At 40.5% G+C, this 25,051-nt stretch overlaps 1 protein-coding gene across 6 annotated transcripts in view; it reads left to right on the plus strand.

Moving 5' to 3' along the window:
- The window catches only part of adamts3 (ADAM metallopeptidase with thrombospondin type 1 motif, 3), a 214,814-nt gene that overhangs the window by 98,110 nt on the left and 91,653 nt on the right, over positions 1-25,051 (plus strand). For all 6 annotated transcript variants that reach the window (NM_001287096.1, XM_073949700.1, XM_073949701.1 and 3 more), the window contains 2 exon segments: positions 20,005-20,110; positions 22,402-22,545. In NM_001287096.1, coding sequence (NP_001274025.1) covers positions 20,005-20,110; positions 22,402-22,545 — 250 coding nt within the window.

Genomic DNA, 25,051 nt, shown 5'->3' on the forward strand with positions numbered 1-25,051 from the left:
CATATCTCCTTCAGCACTGACAAAGTTCACGCAGTCCACATTTAACATCTATTCAACCTGACAAGAAATCCCAAGCTTTTTCCAGAGAAGAGCACTGATCTCAGCATGAAGTGTTTATGCTGTCACTGCTTCTCTCACATTCCCCCTTATCATGCCACAGTATATACTCACGGTCCTTGTTAATCATCCGAGAAGAGCTCTTTGGCCTCTCCACAAGCTATATAGCATTCGATGTCTGGCAGGAGAGATATTGAGCTAATCAGAGAAAATGCGCTTTATTGGCTTATTGACATCATTTAAGAATGTTGCTTTGGAGCTGGGATCTCGACTGAAACACCTGACACATTTGGTTTGGTTTTTACCAAAGAATTGTTTCATTCATAACTATTCATGGAGTATGTGGTGGAAAAACATAGTCAAAGTCCTTGTGGTCTTTTATTAGCCACAATATACTGTTTCTTATTGAAGATAGCACTGCAAGAATCTTTTTTTTTTCCATTCACACTTTTTGCTTTCAAGCAGTGCTACTGGCTTTGATTTATAATGCACTTTTTGTGCTAGTTCTAGTTGAAATTTTGAAGTAAAAATGATCTTTTTTCAGGCATGATTTACTCAAAAAGAGACATTTATTTTTAAATTAATACTGCTCTAAATTTAAGAAATACTTAAGCCACGGTGTTGTCCCTTCTCCGGCATGCAAAAGTAACTCCAGTAATGGTTCAGGATTTTAAAAAGTTTATATTCAGCATTTGTTTTTACCTCTGTGACAGTCTTATGTGCTCACGAACGCGCAGATCGAGTGCACATTAATGTGAGGCGCACGTCCACGCTCTAACGGCAGATCTGCATGAATGGCTGCAGATGTACAAATCTACTTTTGCTGACAGACAGCTTAAGCTACTTATCAGAATTATAGGAAATGTTGGCCCAACAATATTCAATTGGATGAACATCTTTTAGTCCTATGCCTTACCCAGAATATAAAAATACGTATAAATAAATTTAGATATTTACTTTAATTATTACTATTGGAATGTGAAAAGACTTTCAACCAGCACAACAAAACATGTTTTTAAAGACAATCATCTACTGCACCTTTAAAGTATGTTCTACAGTTTGAGTTTATTTAATATGAATGCTGGGCCCAAGCGGTTAAATGAGCATTGCAGCCCCTTACTGAATAATTTAGGAGAATTAAAATCTTTAAAATTGACATTTTAAACCTTAAATCGATGCAATACTGTTATTGATATTTACGCCATTTTTACCAAACTTTTAGATTAACATTTAAGAACAGTAGCACCAGTGTCTCCTGTTTTTAACACATGGTGGCATCAGCACCTGATTCGGCACAATAAATGATGTATATGTTGTCATCTGTAAGAATTGTAACAGCCTCTTAGTTAATAAAATTGCACATATTGATAAAAACCTCACTACTTCAGCGAACAGTATGGTTTCTATGCAATTTGCAATGTGATATAATAGCCTAATGAAAGTTAGTTAAGCCAAGAGCACAACTAATGTGACAAAAAAAAAAAGTTATTATATTGCATTGCTCCTTAATGCTGGTTTGCACTTTTGGCACATTCAACAGTGTTTCTAAACAGACTGCCAATGCTAGTCAGTGGGAAATTGGAAGTGGCACCAGCACAAATTTGTCATGCCAAAAACAAAAAAACAAAACAAAATTAAAGCTGCAAGCAGCGATGATAGGGACCTCGCACCCGGGCTCACCGCCGCCCGGTGACCTTACGATGACAGAGAACAGCGAACAATAATAATATAAGCCGATATATATATAAAAAACCTAAGAAAAATACAGATTTATGCCAAACTTCCTCCTGTCAGCAGGTGGCGCTATACCTGTGACTCAAGATTGGCATGTAGATGTCTTCAGGAGAGGAATTTAATCAGCCATGTGAAGTTTCAGGCACATGGGACATTTTGTGGCTGAGTTATAAGCCAAACTACCTTTTGCCAGCAGGTGGCGTTATGACTGACTCAATATTGTTATGTGGATGTGTTCAGGATCGGACTTTTATCAACCATGTGAAGTTTCAGGCAGATCAGAGATTGTGTGGAGATTGTATTATAAGACAAACTACATTCTGCCAGCAGGTGGCGCTATGAAAGACTCAATATTATTATGTAGATGTGCTCAGGAGAGGACTTTCATCAACCATGTGACATTTTAGACAGATCGGACATTGTGTGGCCGAGTTACAAGCCAAACTACCTTCTGCCAGCAGATGGCGCTATTACTGACTCAATATTGTTATGTAGATGTGTTCAGGAGAGGACTTTTATCAATCATGTGAAGTTTCAGGCAGATCAGACATTGTGTGGTTCAGTTATAATAACTTCCTGTTCCATGGCGAAGCGTTGAGGTTTGTCATGCCACCACAGATACGCCCCTCTGCAAAAACTCTAGATCTTCACAATATATCATCGCTAGAGCTTTCAGATGACACCACTCTATTTTGGCGCTGATACGGGAAAGTTTGTGGTAGAAGTTTGTTATAGTGTCAAACATGTCATTTCCTGTGGCCAGCAGGTGGCGCTATAACTGTAATTGGATATCGGCACGTAAACCTGGTTAGGTCAGGACTGTTATTAAATGTGTGAATTTTGAGGCAGATCGAATATTGCATGCCAGAGTTATAAAGACTTCCTGTTTGGTGGCGAATCATCAAAGTTTACGAGGCCGCCATGGACACACCCATCGATGAAAACTCTAAAGCTTCGCAATTTATTATCACCAAGGCTTTAAGATGACAAAACCCAATTTTGGTGTTGATTGGATAAAATCCCTAGGAGGAGTTCGTTAAAATACAACGCCTGGAAATGGCAAAAATGCCACTTTTTCGCCGCAGGAAGTTAATAATATCTGACTTCCTGTTGGGTTCGAGATATGGCTCCAGGAGACTTTTTCGTATGTTTTGGCATGTTTGAGGTGTGTGCCAATTTTCGTGCATGTGCGTGATTCGTAGCTCGGGGGCTCATCCGTTTAATTTTTCTAGGTGGCGCTGTCGAGTCATTTTGCCACGCCCACTTTAATATTGTTATGTGGATGTGTTCAAGAGATGACGTTTATCAACCATGTGAAGTTTCAGGCAGATCGGACATTGTGTGGTTGAGTTATCAGGACTTCCTGTTCCATGGCGAAGCGTTGAGGTTTGTCATACCGCCACGGACACGCCCCTCTGCGAAAACTTTAGATCTTCACAATATATCATCGCTAGAGCTTTCAGATAACACCACCCAATTTTGGTGCTGATACGATAAAATTTGTGGGAGGAGTTTATTACTCCGTAAATTATGTCATTTCCTGTGGCCAGCAGGTGGCGCTGTAACTGTATCTGGATATTGGCATGTAAACGTGTTCAGGTCAGGACGCTTATCAAGCGTGTGAATTTTGAGGCAGATCGGATAATGCATGCCTGAGTTATAACGACTTCCTGTTTTGTGGCGAATTGCAAAGTTTGCGAGGCCGCCACGGACACGCCCATCGACGAAAACTCTAAAGCTTCGCAATTTAACATCGCCAAGGCCTTTAGATGACAAAACCCAATTTTGGTGTCGATCGGATAAAATCCCTAGGAGGAGTTCGTTAAAATACAACGCCTGGAAATGGCAAAAACGCCACTTTTTCGCCGCAGGAAGTTAAAAATATCCGACTTCCTGTTGGGTTTGAGATATGGCTCCAAGAGACTTTTTCGTATGTTTTGGCATGTTTGAGGTGTGTGCCAATTTTCGTGCATGTGCGTGATTCGTATATCGGGGGCTCGTCCGATTAATTTTTCTAGGTGGCGCTGTCGAGTCATTTTGCCACGCCCACTTCCGAAGCCCTTAACAAACGTAAATTTTCGCCACTTCTGAGGCGTGTGCAAAGTTGCGTGAGTTTTCGGGCATGTTTAGCCCCTCAAAACCGCGATTCATTCCGCGGAAGAAGAAGAAGAAGAAGAAGAAGAAGAAGAAGAATTAAAGCTGCAAGCAGCGATGAAAGGGACCTCGCACCCGGGCTCACCGCCGCCCGGTGACGTTACGATGACAGAGAACAGCGAACAATAATAATTTAAGCCGATATATAAAAAAAAATCTAAGAAAATCACAGATTTATGCCAAACCTCCTCCTGTCAGCAGGTGGCGCTATAACTGTGACTTAAGATTGGCATGTAGATGTCTTAAGGAGAGGAATCTTATCAACCATGTGAAGTTTCAGGCACATGGAACATTGTGTGGCTGACTTATAAGCCAAACTACCTTCTGCCAGCAGGTGGCGTTATGACTGACTTAATATTGTTATGTGGATGTGTTCAGGAGCGGACTTTTATCAACCATGTGAAGTTTCAGGCAGATCAGAGATTGTGTGGAGATTGTGTTATAAGACAAACTACATTCTGCCAGCAGGTGGCGCTATGACTGACTCAGTATTGTTATGTAGATGTGTTCAGGAGAGGACTTTTATCAATCATGTGAAGTTTCAGGCAGATCAGACATTGTGTGGTTGAGTTATAAGGCATTCCTGTTCCATGGCGAAGCGTTGAGGTTTGTCATGCCACCACAGACACGCCCCTCTGCAAAAACTCTAGATCTTTACAATATATCATCGCTAGAGCTTTCAGATGACACCACTCTATTTTGGTGTTGATACGGGAAAGTTTGTGGGAGGAGTTTGTTACAGTGTCAAACATGTAATTTCCTGTGGCCAGCAGGTGACGCTATAACTGTAACTGGATATCGGCACGTAAACCTCATCAGGTCAGGACTGTTATTAAATGTGTGAATTTTGAGGCAGATCGAATATTGCATGCCAGAGTTATAAAGACTTCCTGTTTTGTGGCGAATCATCAAAGTTTGCGAGGCCGCCACGGACACGCCCATCGATGAAAACTCTAAAGCTTCGCAATTTAACATCACCAAGGCTTTAAGATGACAAAACCCAATTTTGGTGTTTATCAGATAAGATCCCTAGGAGGAGTTCGTTAAAATACAACGTCTGAAAATGGCAAAAGCGCCACTTTTTCGCCACAGGAAGTTAAAAATATCCGACTTCCTGTTGGGTTTGAGATATAGCTCCAAGGGACTTTTTCATATTTTTTGCCATGTTTGAGGTGTGTGCCAATTTTTGTGCATGTGCGTGATTCGTAGATCGGGGGCTCGTCCGTTTAATTTTTCTAGGTGGCGCTGTCGAGTCATTTTGCCACGCGCACTTCAATATTGTTATGTGGATGTGTTCAAGAGATGACGTTTATCAACCATGTGAAGTTTCAGGCTGATCGACATTGTGTGGTTGTGTTATAAGGACTTCCTGTTCCATGGTGAAGCGTTGAGGTTTGTCATACCGCCATGGACACGCCCCTCTGCGAAAACTCTAGATCTTCACAATATATCATCGCTAGAGCTTTCAGATAACACCACTCAATTTTGGTGTTGATACGATAAAATTTGTGGGAGGAGTTTGTAACTCCGTAAATCATGTCATTTCCTGTGGCCAGCAGGTGGCGCTATAACTATATCTGGATATTGGCATGTAAACGTGTTCAGGTCAGGACGCTTATCAAGCGTGTGAATTTTGAGGCAGATCGGACAATGCATGCCTGAGTTATAACGACTTCCTCTTTTGTGGCGAATCGTCAAAGTTTGCGAGGCCGCCACGGACACGCCCATCGATGAAAACTCTAAAGCTTCGCAATTTAACATCGCCAAGGCCTTTAGATGACAAAACCCAATTTTGGTGTCGATCGGATAAAATCCCTAGGAGGAGTTTGTTAAAATACAACGCCTGGAAATGGCAAAAACGCCACTTTTTCGCCGCAGGAAGTTAAAAATATCCGACTTCCTGTTGGGTTTGAGATATGGCTCCAAGAGACTTTTTCGTATGTTTTGGCATGTTTGAGGTGTGTGCCAATTTTCGTGCATGTGCGTGATTCGTGGATCGGGGGCTCGTCCGTTTAATTTTTCTAGGTGGCGCTGTCGAGTCATTTTGCCACGCCCACTTCCAAAGCCCATAACAAACGTAAATTTTCGCCACTTCTGAGGCGTGTGCAAAGTTGCGTGAGTTTTCGGGCATGTTTAGCCCCTCAAAACCGCGATTCATTTCGCAGGAGAATAATAATAATAATAATAATAAACGGAGCAATTCCAATAGGGCCTACGCACCGTTTCGGTGCTCGGTCCCTAATTAAAGCTGCAAGCAGCGATGATAGGGACCTCGCACCCGGGCTCACCGCCGCCCGGTGGCCTCAGGATGACAGAGAACATCGAACAGTAATAATTTAAGCCGATATATTTAAAAAATCGGAGAAAATCACAGATTTATGCCAAACTTTCTCCTCTCAGCAGGTGGCGCTATGACTGTGACTTAAGATTGGCATGTAGATGTCACCAGGAGATGAATCTTATCAACCATGTGAAGTTTCAGGCAGATCGAACATTGTTTAGCTGAGTTATAAGCCAAACTGCCTTTTGTCAGCAGGTGGCGCTACGACAGACTCAATTATGTTATGGGGATGTGTTCAGGAGAGGAATTTAATCAACCATTTGAAGTTTCAGGCAGATCGGACTTTGTGTGGTTGATTTATAATGCAAACTACCATCTGCCAGCAGGTGGCGCTATAACTGTGACTTAAGATTGGCATGTAGATGCCTTCAGTAATGGAATTTAATCAACCATGTGAAGTTTCAGGCAGATCAGATGTTGTTTGGCTGAGTTATAAGCCTATCTACCTTCTGCCAGCAGGTGGCGTTATGACTGACTCATTACTGTTTTGGGGATGTGTTCAGAAGAGGACTTTTATGAGCCATGTGAAGTTTCAGGCTGATCTGACTTTGTGTGGTTGAGATATAAGGGCTTCCTGTTCCAGGGCGAAGTGTTGAGGTTTGTCATGCCGCCACGGACACACCCCTCTGCAAAAACTCTAGATCTTGACAATATATCATCACTTAAGCTTTCAGATAACAACCCACCAAACTTGGTGCTGATACAAAAAAAATAGTGGGAGGAGTTTATTACTCTGTAAATCATGACATTTCCTTTGGCCAGCAGGTGGCGCTATAACTGTATCTGGATATTGGCATGTAAACGTGTTCTGGTCTGGACTCTTATTAAACATGTGAATTTTGAGGCAGATCGGATAATGCATGCCTAAGTTATAATGACTTCCGGTTTGTGGCGAATCGTCAAAGTTTGCGGGGCCGCCACGGACACGCCCATCGACAAAAACTATAAAGCTCCGCAATTTAACATCGCCAAGGCCTTTAGATGACAAAACCCAATTTTGGTGTCGATAGCATAAAATCCCTAGGAGGAGTTCGTTAAGATACAACGCCTGGAAATGGCAAAAATGCCACTTATTTGCAGCAGGAAGTTAAAAATATCCGACTTCCTGTTGGGTTTGAGATATGGCTCCAAGAGACTTTTTCGTATGTTTTGGCGTGTTAGAGGTGTGTGCCAATTTTCGCGCATTTGCATGATTCGTAGATCAGGGGCTCGACCGTTTAATTTTTCTAGGTGGCGCTGTCGAGTCATTTTGCCACGCCCACTTCAATATTGTTATGTGGATGTGTTCAAGAGATGACGTATATCAACCATATGAAGTTTCAGGCTGATCACACTTTGTGTGGTTGAGTTATGAGGACTTCCTGTTCCATGGCGAAGCGTTGCGTTTTGTCATGCCGCCACGGACACGCCCCTCTGCAAAAACTCTAGATCTTTACAATATATCACCGATAGAGCTTTCAGATGACACCACTCAAATTTGGTGCTGATACCATAAAATTTGTGGGAGGAGTTTGTTACAGTGTAAAACATGTCATTTCCTGTGGCCAGTAGGTGGCGCTATAACTGTATCTGGATATTGGCATGTAAACGTGTTCAGGTCAGGACTCTTATCAAGCGTGTGAATTTTGAGGCAGATCGGATTATGCATGCCTAAGTTATAACGACTTCCTGTTTTGTGGCGAATTGTCAAAGTTTGCGAGGCCGCCACGGACACGCCCATCGACGAAAACTCTAAAGCTTCGCAATTTAACATCGCCAAGGCCTTTAGATGACAAAAGCCAATTTTGGTGTCGATCGGATAAAATCCCTAGGAGGAGTTCGTTAAAGTACAACGCCTGGAAATGGCAAAAACGCCACTTTTTCGCCGCAGGAAGTCAAAAATATCCGACTTCCTGTTGGGTTTGAGATATGGCTCCAAGAGACTTTTTCGTATGTTTTGGCGTGTTTAAGGTGTGTGCCAATTTTCGTGCATGTGTGTGATTCGTGGATCGGGGGCTCGTCCGTTTAATTTTTCTAGGTGGCGCTGTCGAGTCATTTTGCCACGCCCACTTCCGAGACCCATATCAACCTGCTATTTACACCGGGTTTGGTGTGTGTGCAAATTTTCATGAGTTTTCGGGCATGTTTAGACCCTCAAAAGTGCCCCGATAGGGGGCGGAATAATAATAATAATATTAAAGCTGCAAGCAGCGATGATAGGGACCTCGCACCCGGGCTCACCGCCGCCTGGTGGCCTCAGGATGACAGAGAACAGCGAACAATATTAATTTAAGCCGATGTATATAAAGAACCCGAGAAAATTACAAATTTATGTCAAACATCTTCCTGTCACCAGGTGGCGCTGTGACTGTGACTCAAGATTGGCATGTAGATGCCTTCAGTAGAGGAATCTTATCCACCATGTGAATTTTCAGCCAGTACGGACATTGTTCGGCTGAGTTATATTTAATTTCCTGTTGCCAGCAGGTGGCGCTATGACTGTGACTCCATATTGGCATGTAGATGTCTTCAGGAGAGGAATTTAATCAACCTTGTAAAGTTTCAGGCAGATCAGACATTGTGTGGCTGAGTTATAAGCCAAACTACCTTCTGCCAGCAGGTGGCGCTATGAGAGACTCAATATAATTATGTAGATGTGCACGGGAGAGTACTTTGATCAACCATGTGAAGTTTCAGGCTGATTGGATATTGTGTGGTTGAGTTATAATGCAAACTACCTTCTGCCAGCAGGTGGCGCTATAACTGTGACTCAAGATTGGCATGTAGATGCCTTCAGTAGAAGAATTTAATCAACCATGTGAAGTTTCAGGCAGGTCAGACATTTTGTGGCTAAGTTATGAGCCAAACTACCTTCTGCCAGCAGGTGGCGCTATGACTGACTCAATATTGTTATGTGGATGTGTTCAAGAGAGGAATTTTATCAACCATGTGAAGTTTCAGGCAGATCGGACATTGTGTGGTTATAAGTCATTGTAATGACTTCCGGTTTTGTGGCGAATCGTCAAGGTTTGCGAAGCCGCCACGGACACGCCCATCAACGAAAACTCTAAAGCTTCGCAATTTAACATCGCCAAGGCCTTTAGATGACAAAACCCAATTTTGGTGTTGATCGGATAAAATCCCTAGGAGGAGTTCGTTAAGATACAACGCCTGGAAATGGCAAAAATGCCACTTTTTTGCAGCAGGAAGTTAAAAATATCCGACTTCCTGTTGGGTTTGAGATATGACTCCAAGAGACTTTTTCGTATGTTTTGGCGTGTTTGAGGTGTGTGCCAATTTTCGTGCATGTGCGTGATTCGTAGATCAGGGGCTCGTCCGTTTAATTTTTATAGGTGGCGCTGTCGAGTCATTTTGCCACGCCCACTTCAATATTGTTATGTGGATGTGATCAGGGGAGGACTTTTATCCACTATATGAAGTTTCAGGCTGATCGGACTTTGTGTGGTTGAGTTATAAAGCCTTCCTGTTCCATGGCGAAGCAGTGAGGTTTGTCATGCCGCCACGGACACGCCCCTCTCCGAAAACTCTAGATCTTCACAATATATCATCGCTAGAGCTTTTAGATAACACTACCCAATTTTGGTGCTGATGCGATAAAATTTGTGGGAGGAGTTTGTTACTCTGTAAAAACATGTCATTTCCTGTGGCCAGCAGGTGGCGCTGTAACTGTATCTGGATATTGGCATGTAAACGTGTTCAGGTCAGGACTGTTATTAAACGTGTGAAATTTGAGGCAGATCGGATGATGCATGCCTGAGTTAAAACGTCTTCCTGTTTTGTGGCGAAACGTCAAACTTTGCGAGGCCGCCACGTACACGCCCATCGACGAAAACTCTAAAGCTTCGCAATTTAACATCGCCAAGGCCTTTAGATGACAAATGCCAATTTTGGTGTCGATCGGATAAAATCCCTAGGAGGAGTTCGTTAAAGTACAAGGCCTGGAAATGGCAAAAACGCCACTTTTTCGCCGCAGGAAGTCAAAAATATCCGACTTCCTGTTGGGTTTGAGATATGGCTCCAAGAGACTTTTTCGTATGTTTTGGCATGTTTGAGGTGTGTACCAATTTTCGTGCATGTGCGTGATTCGTAGATCGGGGGCTCGTCCGTTTAATTTTTCTAGGTGGCGCTGTCGAGTCATTTTGCCACACCCACTTCCGAGACCCATAATAAACGTAAATTTTCGCCACTTCTGAGGCGTGTGCAAAGTTGCGTGAGTTTTCGGGCATGTTTAGCCCCTCTAAATCGCGATTCATTGGAGAGAAGAATAATAATAATAATAATTAAAGCTGCAAGCAGCGATGATAGGGACCTCGCACCCGGGCTCACCGCCGCCCGGTGGCCTCAGGATGACAGAGAACAGCGAACAGTAATAATTTAAGCCGATATATTTAAAAAATCTGAGAAAATCACAAATTTAAGCCAAACTTCCTCCTCTCAGCAGGTGGCGCTATGACTGTGACTCAAGATTGGCATGTAGATGTCACCAGGAGAGGAATCTTATCAACCATGTGAAGTTTCAGGCAGATCGAACATTGTTTAGCTGAGTTATAAGCCAAACTGCCTTTTGTCAGCAGGTGGCGCTATGACAGACACAATGTTGTTATGTAGATGTGTTCAGGAGAGGACTTTTATCAACCATGTGAACTTTCAGGCAGATCGGACTTTGTGTGGTTGAGTTATAATGCAAACTAACATCTGCCAGCAGGTGGCGCTATAACTGTGACTTAAGATTGGCATGTAGATGCCTTCAGTAATGGAGTTTAATCAACCATGTGAAGTTTCAGGCAGATCGGATGTTGTTTGGCTGAGTTATAAGCCTATCTACCTTCTGCCAGCAGGTGGCGTTATGACTGACTCTATACTGTTTTGGGGATGTGTTCAGAAGAGGACTTTTATGAGCCATGTGAAGTTTCAGGCTGATCTGACTTTGTGTGGTTGAGTTATAAGGACTTCCTGTTCCACGGCGAAGCGTTGAGGTTTGTCATGCCGCCACGGACACGCCCCTCTGCAAAAACTCTAGATCTTAACAATATATCACCGATAGAGCTTTCAGATGACACCACTCAAATTTGGTGCTGATACGAAAAAATTTGTGGGAGGAGTTTGTTACAGTGTAAAACATGTCATTTCCTGTGGCCAGTAGGTGGCGCTATTTCTGTATCTGGATATTGGCATGTAAACGTGTTCAGGTCAGGACACTTATCAAACGTGTGAATTTTGAGGCAGATCGGGTAATGCATGCCTGAGTTATGACGACTTCCTGTTTTGTGGCGAATCGTCAAAGTTTGCGAGGCCGCCACGGACACGCCCATCGACGAAAACTCTAAAGCTTCGCAATTTAACATCGCCAAGGCCTTTAGATGACAAAACCCAATTTTGGTGTCGATCGGATAAAATCCCTAGGAGGAGTTCGTTAAAATACAACGCCTGGAAATGGCAAAAATGCCACTTTTTCGCGGCAGGAAGTCAAAAATATCCGACTTCCTGTTGGGTTTGAGATATGGCTCCAAGAGACTTTTTCGTATGTTTTGGCATGTTTAAGGTGTTTGCCAATTTTCGTGCATGTGCGTGATTCGTAGCTCAGGGGCTCGTCCATTTAATTATTCTAGGTGGCGCTGTCGAGTCATTTTGCCACGCCCACTTCAATATTGTTATGTGGATGTGTTCAAGAGATGACGTTTATCAACCATGTGAAGTTTCAGGCAGATCGGACATTGTGTGGTTGAGTTATAAGGACTTCCTGTTCCATGGCGAAGCGTTGAGGTTTGTCATACCGCCACGGACACGCCCCTCTGCGAAAACTCTAGATCTTCACAATATATTATCGCTAGAGCTTTCAGATAACACTACCCAATTTTGGTGTTGATACAAAAAAATTTGTGGGAGGAGTTTATTACTCCGTAAATCATGTCATTTCCTGTGGCCAGCAGGTGGCGCTATATTTATATCTGGATATTGGCATGTAAACGTGTTCAGGTCAGGATGCTTATCAAGCGTGTGAATTTTGAGGCAGATCGGATAATGCATGCCTGAGTTATAACGACTTCCTGTTTTGTGGCGAATCATCAAAGTTTGCAAGGGCGCCACAGACACGCCCATCGACGAAAACTCTAAAGCTTCGCAATTTAACATCGCCAAGGCCTTTAGATGACAAAACCCAATTTTGGTGTTGATCGGATAAAATCTCTAGGAGGAGTTCGTTAAAATACAACGCCTGGAAATGGCAAAAACGCCACTTTTTCGCCGCAGGAAGTTAAAAATATCCGACTTCCTGTTGGGTTTGAGATATGGCTCCAAGAGACTTTTTCGTATGTTTTGGCATGTTTGAGGTGTGTGCCAATTTTTGTGCATGTGCGTGATTCGTGTATCGGGGGCTCGTCCGTTTAATTTTTCTAGGTGGCGCTGTCGAGTCATTTTGCCACGCCCACTTCCGAGACCCATATCAACCTGCTATTTACACCGCGTTTGGTGTGTGTGCAAATTTTCATGAGTTTTCGGGCATGTTTAGACCCTCAAAAGTGCCCCGATAGGGGGCGGAATAATAATAATAATAATAATAATAATAAAAAACGGAGCAATTCCAATAGGGCCTACGCACCGTTTCGGTGCTCGGTCCCTAATTAAAGCTGCAAGCAGCGATGATAGGGACCTCGCACCCGGGCTCACCGCCGCCCGGTGACCTTACGATGACAGAGAACAGCGAACAATAATAATTTAAGCCAATATATAAAAAAAGATCTAAGAAAATCACAGATTTATGCCAAACTTCCTCCTGTCAGCAGGTGGCGCTATAACTGTGACTTAAGATTGGCATGTAGATGTCTTCCGGAGAGGAATGTTATCAACCATGTGAAGTTTCAGGCACATGGGACATTGTGTGGCTGAGTTATAAGCCAAACTACCTTCTGCCAGCAGGTGGCGTTATGACTGACTCAATATTGTTATGTGGATGTGTTCAGGAGCGGACTTTTATCAATCATGTGAAGTTTCAGGCAGATCAGAGACTGTGTGGAGATTGTGTTTTAAGACAAACTACATTCTGCCAGCAGGTGGCGCTATGAAAGACTCAATATTATTATGTAGATGTGTTTAGGAGAGGACTTTTATCAACCATGTGACATTTTAGGCAGATCTGACATTGTGTGGCCGAGTTACAAGCCAAAATTTCTTCTGCCAGCAGGTGGCGCTATGACTGACTCAATATTGTTATGTGGATGTGTTCAGAAGAGGACTTTCATCAACCATGTGAAGTTTCAGGCAGATCGGACATTGTGTGGCCGAGTTACAAGCCAAACTACCTTCTGCCAGCAGGTGGCGCTATGACTGACTCAATATTGTTATGTAGATGTGTTCAGGAGAGGACTTTTATCAATCATGTGAAGTTTCAGGCAGATCAGACATTGTGTGGTTGAGTTATAATAACTTCCTGTTCCATGGCGAAGCGTTGAGGTTTGTCATGCCACCACAGACACGCCCCTCTGCAAAAACTCTAGATCTTCACAATATATCATCGCTAGAGCTTTCAGATGACACCACTCTATTTTGGTGCTGATACGGGAAAGTTTGTGGAAGGAGTTTGTTACAGTGTCAAACATGTCATTTCGTGTGGCCAGCAGGTGGCGCTATAACTGTATCTGGATATTGGCTTGTAAACTTGTTCAGGTCAGGACTCTTATCAAACCTGTAAATTTTGAGGCAGATCGGATAATGCATGCTTGAGTTATAAAGACTTCCTGTTTTGTGGCGAATCATCAAAGTTTGCGAGGCCGCCATGGACACGCCCATCGATGAAAACTCTAAAGCTTCGCAATTTAACATCACCAAGGCTTTAAGATGACAAAACCCATTTTTGGTGTTTATCAGATAAAATCCCTAGGAGGAGTTCGTTAAAATACAACGCCTGGAAATGGCAAAAATGCCACTTTTTCGCCGCAGGAAGTTAAAAATATCCTACTTCCTGTTGGGTTTGAGTTATGGCACCAAGAGACTTTTTCGTATATTTTGGCATGTTTGAGGTGTGTGCCAATTTTCGTGCATGTGCGTGATTCGTAGATCGAGGGCTCGTCCGTTTAAGTTTTCTAGGTGGCGCTGTCGAGTCATTTTGCCACACCCACTTCAATAATTTCATGGGCATGTGTTCAAGAGAGGACTTTTATCAACCATGTGAAGTTTCAGGCAGATCGGACATTGTGTGGTTGAGTTATAAGGACTTCCTGTTCCATGGCGAAGCGTTGAGCCTTGTCATGACGCCACGGACACACCCCTCTGCAAAAACTCTAAATCTTCACAATATATCATCGCTAGAGCTTTCAGATAACACCACTCAAATTTGGTGCTGATACGATAAAATTTGTGGCAGTTAGTTTGGTTCATTGTAAAACATGTCATTTCCTGTGGCCAGCAGGTGGCGCTATAACTATATCTGGATATTGGCATGTAAACGTGTTCAGGTCAGGACTCTTATTAAACGTGTGAATTTTGAGGCAGATCGGGTGATGCATGCCTGAGTTATAACGACTTCCTGTTTTGTGGCGAATCATCAAAGTTTGCAAGGCCGCCACGGACACGCCCATCAATGAAAACTCTAAAGCTTCGCAATTTAACATCGCCAAGGCCTTTAGATGATAAAACCCAATTTTGGTGTCGATCGGATAAAATCCCTAGGAGGAGTTCGTTAAAATACAACGCCTGGAAATGGCAAAAACGCCACTTTTTCGCCGCAGGAAGTCAAAAATATCCGACTTCCTGTTGGGTTTGAGATATGGCTCCAAGAGACTTTTTCGTATGTTTTGGTGTGTTTGAGGTGTGTGCCAATTTTCGTGCATGTGCGTGATTCATATATCGGGGGCTCGTCCGTTTAATTTTTCTAGGTGGCGCTGTCGAGTCATTTTGCCACGCCCACTTCCGAAGCCCATAACAAACGTAAATTTTCGCCACTTTTGAGGCGTGTGCAAAGTTTCGTGAGTTTTCGGGCATGTTTAGCCCCTCTAAACCGCGATTCATTCCGCGGAAGAAGAAGAAGAAGAAGAAGAATAATAATAAACAGAGCAATTCCAATAGGGCCTACGCACCGTTTCGGTGCTCGGTCCCTAATTAAAGCTGCAAGCAGCGATGATAGGGACCTCGCACCCGGGCTCACCGCCGCCCGGTGACCTTACGATGACAGAGAACAGCGAACAATAATAATTTAAGCCAATATATAAAAAAAAAATCTAAGAAAATCACAAATTTATGCCAAACTTCCTCCTGTCAGCAGGTGGCGCTATAACTGTGACTTAAGATTGGCATGTAGATGTCTTCCGGAGAGGAATCTTATCAACCATGTGAAGTTTCAGGCACATGGGACATTGTGTGGCTGAGTTATAAGCCAAACTACCTTCTGCCAGCAGGTGGCGTTATGACTGACTCAATATTGTTATGTGGATGTGTTCAGGAGCGGACTTTTATCAACCATGTGAAGTTTCAGGCAGATCAGAGATTGTGTGGAGATTGTGTTTTAAGACAAACTACATTCTGCCAGCAGGTGGCGCTATGAAAGACTCAATATTATTATGTAGATGTGTTTAGGAGAGGACTTTCATCAACCATGTGACATTTTAGGCAGATCTGACATTGTGTGGCCAAGTTACAAGCCAAAATTCCTTCTGCCAGCAGGTGGCGCTATTACTCTGACTCAATATTATTATGTAGATGTGCTCAAGAGAGGACATTCATCAACCATGTGAAGTTTCAGGCAGATCGGACATTGTGTGGCTGAGTTATAAGCCAAACTACCTTCTGCCAGCAGGTGGCGCTATGACTGACTCAATATTGTTATGTGGATGTGTTCAGGAAATGACGTTTATCAACCATGTAAAGTTTCAGGCAGATCGGACATTGTGTGGTTGAGTTATAAGGACTTCCTTTTCCATGGCGAAGCGTTGAGGTTTGTCATGCTGCCACGGACACGCCCCTCTGCAAAAACTCTAGATCTTCACAATATATCATCGCTAGAGCTTTCAGATAACACTACCCAATTTTGGTGCTGATACGATAAAATTTGTGAGAGGAGTTTGTTACAGTGTAAAACATGTCATTTCCGGTGGCCAGCAGGTGGCGCTATAACTGTAACTGGATATCGGCATGTAAACGTGTTCAGGTCAGGACTCTTATCAAACGTGTGAATTTTGAGGCAGATCGGATAATGCATGTCTGAGTTATAGTGACTTCCTGTTTTGTGGCGAGTCGTCAAAGTTTGCGAGGCCGCCACGGACACGCCCATCGACGAAAACTCTAAAGCTTCGCAATTTAACATCGCCAAGGCCTTTAGATGACAAAACCCAATTTTGGTGTCGATCGGATAAAATCCCTAGGAGGAGTTCGTTAAAATACAACGCCTGGAAATGGCAAAAACGCCACTTTTTCGCCGCAGGAAGTTAAAAATATCCGACTTCCTGTTGGGTTTGAGATATGGCTCTAAGAGACTTTTTCGTATGTTTTGGTGTGTTTGAGGTGTGTGCCAATTTTCATGCATGTGCGTGATTCGTGGATCGGGGGCTCGTCGATTTAATTTTTCTAGGTGGCGCTGTTGAGTCATTTTGCCACGCCCACTTCAGAAGCCCATAACAAACGTAAATTTTCGCCACTTATGAGGCGTGTGCAAAGTTTCGTGAGTTTTCGGGCATGTTTAGCCCCTCAAAACTGCGATTCATTCCGCGGAAGAAGTCGGAAGAATAATAATAATAAACGGAGCAATTCCAATAGGGCCTTGCACCGTTCGGTGCTCGGTCCCTAATAATAATAATAAACGGAGCAATTCCAATAGGGCCTACGCACCGTTTCGGTGCTCGGTCCCTAAATAATAATAATAATAATAATAATAATAATAATAATAAAAAACGGAGCAATTCCAATAGGGCCTACGCACCGTTTCGGTGCTCGGTCCCTAATAATAAACAGAGCAATTCCAATAGGGCCTACGCACCGTTTCGGTGCTCGGTCCCTAAAAACATTTAGTCACCATTTAGTCTGAGGCCATGGGGTTTATAAAACTTACTAAACAGTGAATACAATGTTGTATGCTAGACAGGAAAGACAGATGTATCAGTGTTGTGTCAGCTGATAAATATGTAAAGGAATCAAAAAAGGGTTAGAGATTCCTTCATAACCATACAGGATTTGCTTCAAAATCATGTTTCCATAACTGTAGGAAGTTTAATATATACAAAATAATGATGATGATATTAATAATAATATTAATAATAACCATAATAACAATAATAATAATAATAATAATAATAATAATAATAATAATAATAATAATAATAATAATTCTGTAAAAACACATCTTAATAGTTGGTAATCATGGAACATTATTTCTTGCACATGACCAAACATCTTGTTAAAACACTTGGAGCTTCAATGAGAATGTATATTTTGGGCTGGATGCTTGGCCATTTCGTATTATCCAATATTCATTGAGATGGTGCAATGGACCTGTCAGATGAACGCCGCTCACTTTAACGTTAATATTGCTGAATCACTTTGCTTATCACAGGGTGACGAGCTGTTATAATTCGCTGAAAGCATTATGTAAATAATATATATAATATGTAATAAATATAACTTATTTGTAAGACTACAACAAACTCTGTACCGCATCGGATGTCACTGTAAATGCTAGCGCTCCCGTTTTTTTGTCTGCCAACTCCCTCCGCGCGCATCCTGAATGTTTACAAACATAGTAAATTGTCTATTGGTTATATACATTTTTGTACAAGAGCCTGATATTAAGCTGCCAGTACATTTTCAGTGTTTTGCAGTCTTAATTATACATTTCTTGCACAACGTGCTGTTATAATCTTTTAAAATGTCACTCTGTTGAGCTGCTAAGTTGAATGTTGAAATTCAAAGTCTGGTAATTACTATATATATATATATATATATATATATATATATATATATATATATATATATATATATATATATATATATATATATATATATATATATATGAGCAATTCCATGAAAATGTCAACCTTGCCATGAAAAGAAAAATGTTTTCACCAAAATAGCGAAACCGTTTCTACATTTTTTGCGCAGGCAAGTGTTTTACAGTACTTTAAAAATACTTAAAATTATCAATGTTTTCAAACTATTATATTTGATTTACTAAAGTCAAACAAATGTCAATTTCACATCCGTCACATCCATAACGAAAAAGTGTCACATCCATAACAAAGCTTTTCCCTCAAAAATGCAAAAATGTCAAAATAAAATAAAATCAATCAGTTTTGTTCTATAAAGATCCAACTCTTATCCTTTTGTTGAGCATTATTTATTTTGGGTTGTGCAGTTTAATTCACAGAATTTTTGCTAAATGTTGTATACTGTAAACTCGCAGACTTTTTTTGTCACATCCATAACGCTTGATTATTTTCCTCATTTAAAGTATAAAAATGTTCACAGATTGAATTTTTTTGATCCCATAACTCTGTGGTTAGTTGTTTTGGAAAATATAAACAGATGCTTCAATATAATGTTAACGTATACTTTCTCTGCGAATTTATGTTTTGAATTTTTACTGCAAATGTCACATCCATAACGCTGGAATCAGCCATATATATATTTCTACAGTGTATGGGGAATGTTATCGCACTTAAAACAAATGAAAACAAAAATCTTTTTTGACAAACAATTGACATTACCTAAAAAATCAACCTATGCTCATTCTGGAAATGTAGCCCTACATGAATTTCTTTAGATCGCGAATTATGTCGACAGGATTCAAGTCCAGCGAAGAACAGTTTCAGAAAGCAGGTAAGACAAAAACAAAAGGCAAAAAAAAAAAAACATTTGATCAACAAGTGTGAGAATGTGGTAAAATCTGAAAACCTGGTACAAAACTGGGGACTTTTCTATATTGCTTTTCAAAACACTGTCTGTTGTGTAGAGAAGAGGGTAGGCACTGGCCAATTGGTGCTTTTTAAAACACTATTGGTGGGGTGTAGGGAAGGGGAGGGTGGGGTTTTTGGTCAGTCAGTCAGTCAGTCAGTCAGTCAGTCAGTCAGTCAATTGACAGAAGCCTCTGGTGGATTTATGCAAGAAGAGCTGACGCAAATTGCACTTGCAAGAGAAATTTGAGATATCAAATATGTATAAAGTGGCCTCTGGGGAATTCGTAAAAACAAAAACTGCAAAAAAAAAAAAAAAAACTCCTGGGACGTGTTTCCTGAATGAGCCTAGGTTGCAAAAAATGTAAATGAAATCGCATTTACACATTACTCATTTTTGATTGACACATTTATTATTGATTCTTGACTGAAAGCCACATTGTCAGTTAGTTCAAGCAATTGCATAGTTCACTGTATTACACCTACAACAAAGTGGCTGTCTTTGTCCAACACAACAGAATATTATGTACTGACAGATATTAGGTTGACATTATTTTGGCACTTTCTGACACCTTTGTATGAAAGACATTTGCTTCCCTCCATCTCTAATCCTCTTTAAAATATGAATTTGAATCATTAGGAAAAACAGGCCATTTCATGTCATTAGTAAGAGAAAGAAATAACTCTTTGCAGAGTTGTCAGCATCACTCAACTCAAAGCATTATAATTACACCAAGCAGCAAGCTGTCAGAATACAGAATCACTTGGGCAAGTTATGACAGAATAAATAAACCCGAATAACTCTTTCATCCTCTCTGTCTGTCTCTGTCACTCACTCACTCTCAGGATATGCCCCTGTCACCGGGATGTGCCACCCTGTCCGCAGCTGCACCCTCAATCATGAAGACGGCTTCTCTTCTGCTTTTGTTGTAGCCCATGAGACAGGACATGTGTAGGTTTTTAAACATGACCAGGCTCTTTTCAGCCTTTATACACTGATGTTAGCCCTCAAAAAGTGTTTTATGTTGGTACACTCTGTTCCATATGTGTGGTTTTGCATTTTAATTCAAAATAGATTTGTTCTGGTTATAAACCTTGCATAATTCATGTTTTTAAATAAGTTCTCATGGTCAATATGCTGTATTGCAAACACTTAAGGTAAGGCCACTATTCAGAGAAATAAAACAAGACACAAAATCTGGATGTCTCACATGAGTGAACTTGCACATCTTTTAAAGATGTGATAAAGACAGAGACATCAGGATACTTGATAGATAATACTTTGTACTTACTATCCTACTTGCATGCTCAAAATTTTTTTTTTGATCTCATGGTTAGATTCAGCATTCAGTCCTGCTTCTGACAACAGAAGCTTATAATCTGTGGACATCTAAACATCTACAAAAGGGTTTTATGATAAAAAAAAAAAAAACTCACCACCTACACATAGATTATCCATGGAGTCAACCTCCTTATCTTCTTTTCAGTATGGAAACAATTGTTCAATACTTTACCCTTTGCAACAGCTGTTTTTATCTATTTTTCTCTCTCTATTTCTCTTTCTCTCTTTCAAATGCTTTATTCAGTGTGCACATGACAACGGCTGGTAAACCATTATTATTCTGTATCTGGCCACGGTCCTGCTGACAGACATCCATTCAGTTTGGTATTACCACTGACAAAAATAACATTTGATTTAATTCAAAGCGAGATGTCAGGACCTCTGAGATTGTAATTTTCTGGCTGGCAGCCACAAAGAATTGATTTCCTCTTAAGCCTTTGTCCTTCCTGTTTCCATACTAGTCCCTGCACAAACTTCAGCATCTGTTTGACATTTGTAATGCAAGAATAGGCGTTATTATTAAATTAAGGATACCTTATTTATATATTATTAGTACCAATTCTATTTAAATATAGACAATTGCAGATCTACATGTGCTTAAAAGTTTGGGGAAACTAAGATTTGAAAGATGTGCATAAATTTATCAGCTAGCTGTTGCATTCATTCATTTTCTTTTTCAGCTTAGTCAATTTATTAATCTGAGGTTGCCACAGTGGAATGATCTGCCAACTTATCCAGCGAATGTTTTATGCAGCGTATGCTCTTCCAGCTGCAACTCATCACTGGGAAACAAGATGCAATAATTTATTAATATTTTTATGCAAGCAAATTAAGCAAAACACAATGTTTTCACCATTGATATTACTATGAAATGTTTCCTAAGCACTAAATTAATATTTTAGAATTATTGTCTAACAGATCATGTAACTCTGAAGACTGCAGTAATAAATCTGAAAATTTAACAGAGCAAGGAAATTTTTATCATATGTCTGATAATATTTTTTTTTTTCTTAAAGTCTTTTTTTTTTTTTTTGGCTAGAGGAAAAGCAGTTTTTTTATGCCTAGTTAACCTAATTAACCTAGTCTTGAAAGATATCTAGTAAAATTTATTTACTGTCATCATGGTAAAAATAAAATAAATCATTTATTAGAAATGAGTGATCAAAACAATTATCTTTGGAAATGTGTTGGAAAAATATCTCTGTTAAACAGAAAGGTAAGGGGAAAATAAACAAGCGGCTAATATTCATGGGGTTTAATAATTCTGACTTAAACTATGTATGTTCCGTTATAATAATGTATAATAATTGTATTGTATTGCAATTGTTTTCCTGTGATTGGTTGCGACTGGAAAGGCTTCCTCTGCGTAAAACATGTGCTGGATAAGTTGGCGGTTCATTCCATTGTGGCGACCCCAGATTAATAAAGGGACTAAGCCGAAAAGAAAATAAATAAATGAATGAATGTATTGCAATTATATATTGTATTTCTAAATTCTCTGTTTAGATGCTTAAATTATTATAATTATTTTAATAATTATATTTTAATTATTAATAAAAAAGTAATTTTTTACAGTATGTAATCATCAATATTGTTTAATTATTACAGTGATATAAATAGGGAGCAGGGCTTGATCCAATTAGATGTTTGTGTTGGTGGATCTACTGCCTACATAAACAATTAAATATTAAAATCAGTCTTAGCTTCAATTACTTTGTCGTTTCTCGCTCGGTTGATTCATAGTGTGCTTTTGCAATTTCATATCCAATACTAATGTTGGGAGGTGCTGGAGGTGCATCCCCATGTAGCTATATCTATGCTAATTGGGGTGAAAAATGGTATTTCTGGCCATTGCTGCATGTAAATGTTCCTGCTCACCATAATCATGCTTTTGTCTGTAGACTGGGAATGGAGCATGACGGCCAGGGCAACCGCTGTGGTGACGAAACAGCCATGGGAAGTGTGATGGCCCCTCTGGTGCAAGCAGCTTTCCACCGCTACCATTGGTCCATGTGCAGTGGGCAAGAGCTGAAGAGATACATTCAGTGAGTTCACACGTCTCTCTCTTCTCACACCTCGCTATGTTTTATCTAGAAACTGGTAAGCTTTCAACTTATGTGCATATTTTGAATGGAAATATTGCTCTTCACAGATATGTCTATGATAAGTATTCCTCATATGCCACTTGAGCCTCTGTTTTGACTGGAGCTCAGCTTTGTATAATGTCACCTCGAGTTCAGTCGACTGTTTGTTTACCTGAATTAGAGTCACCAATAGGTCATTTGCAGAGAGAGAGAGAGTAGAGGCTTGAGATCAAAGGGCTTTAATTTAACTGGTCAATAGATTGATGTGATATCCGACAGTTTACAGACAACACGGCTGACAGGGATTAACTCTAAACCAACCCGTAATTGCTGCTTTAGCCTTGACGATAACAACGTTTCTTCATAGCTTCAGCAGCATATTAATGAATCACATCTTGTAGGGGTTTTGTTTTTGTAAAATAAGTACTTACAAAGGTGTTTAAGATCCGATTAATGTCTGTTTTGATTCCGAACCTTCTTTGAAGTGATGATTTAGAAACAATGCAGCATATCAGAAGACATAACAATTTCATCTGCATGGGAGCTTTTACTGAAACAACAACAACAACATAAAAATGCCATTCACGGTTTGTTTCACAGGCTGATGCTTTGTTCTGCACCTGGGATACTTTGAAGTCAATGTTATAAAGTGAATTGTGTGAAAAGCAAACAGTTTTTTCATTCATAAAGGCTTTTTTTTTTCAGACACTTTACATGCAAATCCAAAGTTTGTCATTTGCACAGTCATGGCATCCAAACATGAACTCATTTTCTTTGGGGTTCTCAACAAAATAATTAGAATTTTCCCCTCACTCTCCTCATATAATAATAATAATAAATAATAATAATAATAATAATAATAATAATATGGTGGCACAGTGGGTAGTGCTGTCGCCTCACAGCAAGAAGGTTTCTGGTTCGAGCCTTGGCTGAGTCAGTTGGCATTTCTGTGTAGAGTTTGCATGTTCTCCTCGGGTTTGCATGGGTTTCCTCCATGTGCTCAGGCTTTCCCCACAGTCCAAAGACATGCACCATAGGTGAATTGGGTCAGCTAAATTGTGCGTAGTGTATGTGTGTGAACAGGAGTGCATGGGTGTTTCCCAGTGATGGGTTGCAGCTGGAAGGGCATCTGCTGCGTGAAACAAATGCTGGATAAGTTGGTGGTTCATTCTGCTGTTGTCATCCCTGATAAATAAAGGAACTAAGCTGAAGGAAAATGAATGAATGAACTAGTGACAGACCGTGTCATGTGTTGTCAGGGTAATTGCGTCATACACTCTTGATTTTCAGTTTGTTCTCAGTTCTCAGTGGCAATTCTAGTTTAAATGGTACCCTGGGTAAACCACCCCATCTACACCTCTTCCCCCAAACCCCAAGATATAAACAGGGTGTCCACGGAGTCTTAAAAAGTCTTAAAAGGTCTTAAATTTTAAAAACTTAATTTTAGGCCTTAAAACAGTCTTACATTTGCTAAATTACTGTGTTGTAGGTCCTAAATAATTTTAAATAGGTCTTAATTTTTCCTATGTCCATGTAAAGTTTCCCAATCGGGAAAAGACCCATTCAATCACCTGCAATACATCTCAATAAAACGTTTAATAAAAAGTTTATTTTGTTCACCAATATGGTTTTATTATCTTCCTTATAATAAAAGTATTAGTTTTTAAAATATACATTTTTAATATTTTTACAAATATTTATTTTATTTATTTATTTATTTTTTACATTTTTTTTAGTGTTAAGCTTACTTTACTTGATGAAACCTGCAGAAACTCTGTATAAAGGAGACACTTTGTGGTTGACTTTTTTTTACGCCCATTGGAACACAAGTAATTGTCTCAAATAGAAAATTCAGACAGCATACAAACAAACTGAAATTTTACTACCATTTCCATACATATGAGACTTTCTTGCCTTTTTTGCAGCAAAGTTTTCAATTATATCTTGTCATATAGCTCATAAAAGTTAACCCAAACCCAGAGTCATTGCTAGATACAAAGCTCTACTGGGACACGCCAACCATAGCCAACCCCCTCCACCCCCCTACCCCCTACACCCCATCAAAAGTTGCTTATTCAAAAACAGATCATTATCATAGTATATAAACTTTTGTTTTGTCTTCCTGCAAAACTTGCAGAGACCTCTACATAAAAGGCTGCTACTCTGGTTTCACAGTGTATAAGCGGCACATATACCAGGATTCACACAGGGAACAAGAGCAGTGCATCAGTGTCAAGCAGATGCCGCATGTGTGAGGCGCGTGGGAATGGTTGTCTGCATGCATGCATCAGTTTGCTTTCAGCAGCGTTGTTTTAGTTGCACATAGAGAATAACAAATTTGCACATGCAAAAGATGCCAAATGTGAATGCCCCCTAACGTCTTTATTCTGGGATTACCACTCTAAATGATTACTCTTGCATAAAGTAAATAATTTCTCAAAGCTTTTATTGGGGCACAGCAGATTTT

This window comes from Danio rerio, chromosome 5, assembly GCF_049306965.1.
Source record: "Danio rerio strain Tuebingen ecotype United States chromosome 5, GRCz12tu, whole genome shotgun sequence".
Taxonomy (NCBI): domain Eukaryota; kingdom Metazoa; phylum Chordata; class Actinopteri; order Cypriniformes; family Danionidae; genus Danio; species Danio rerio.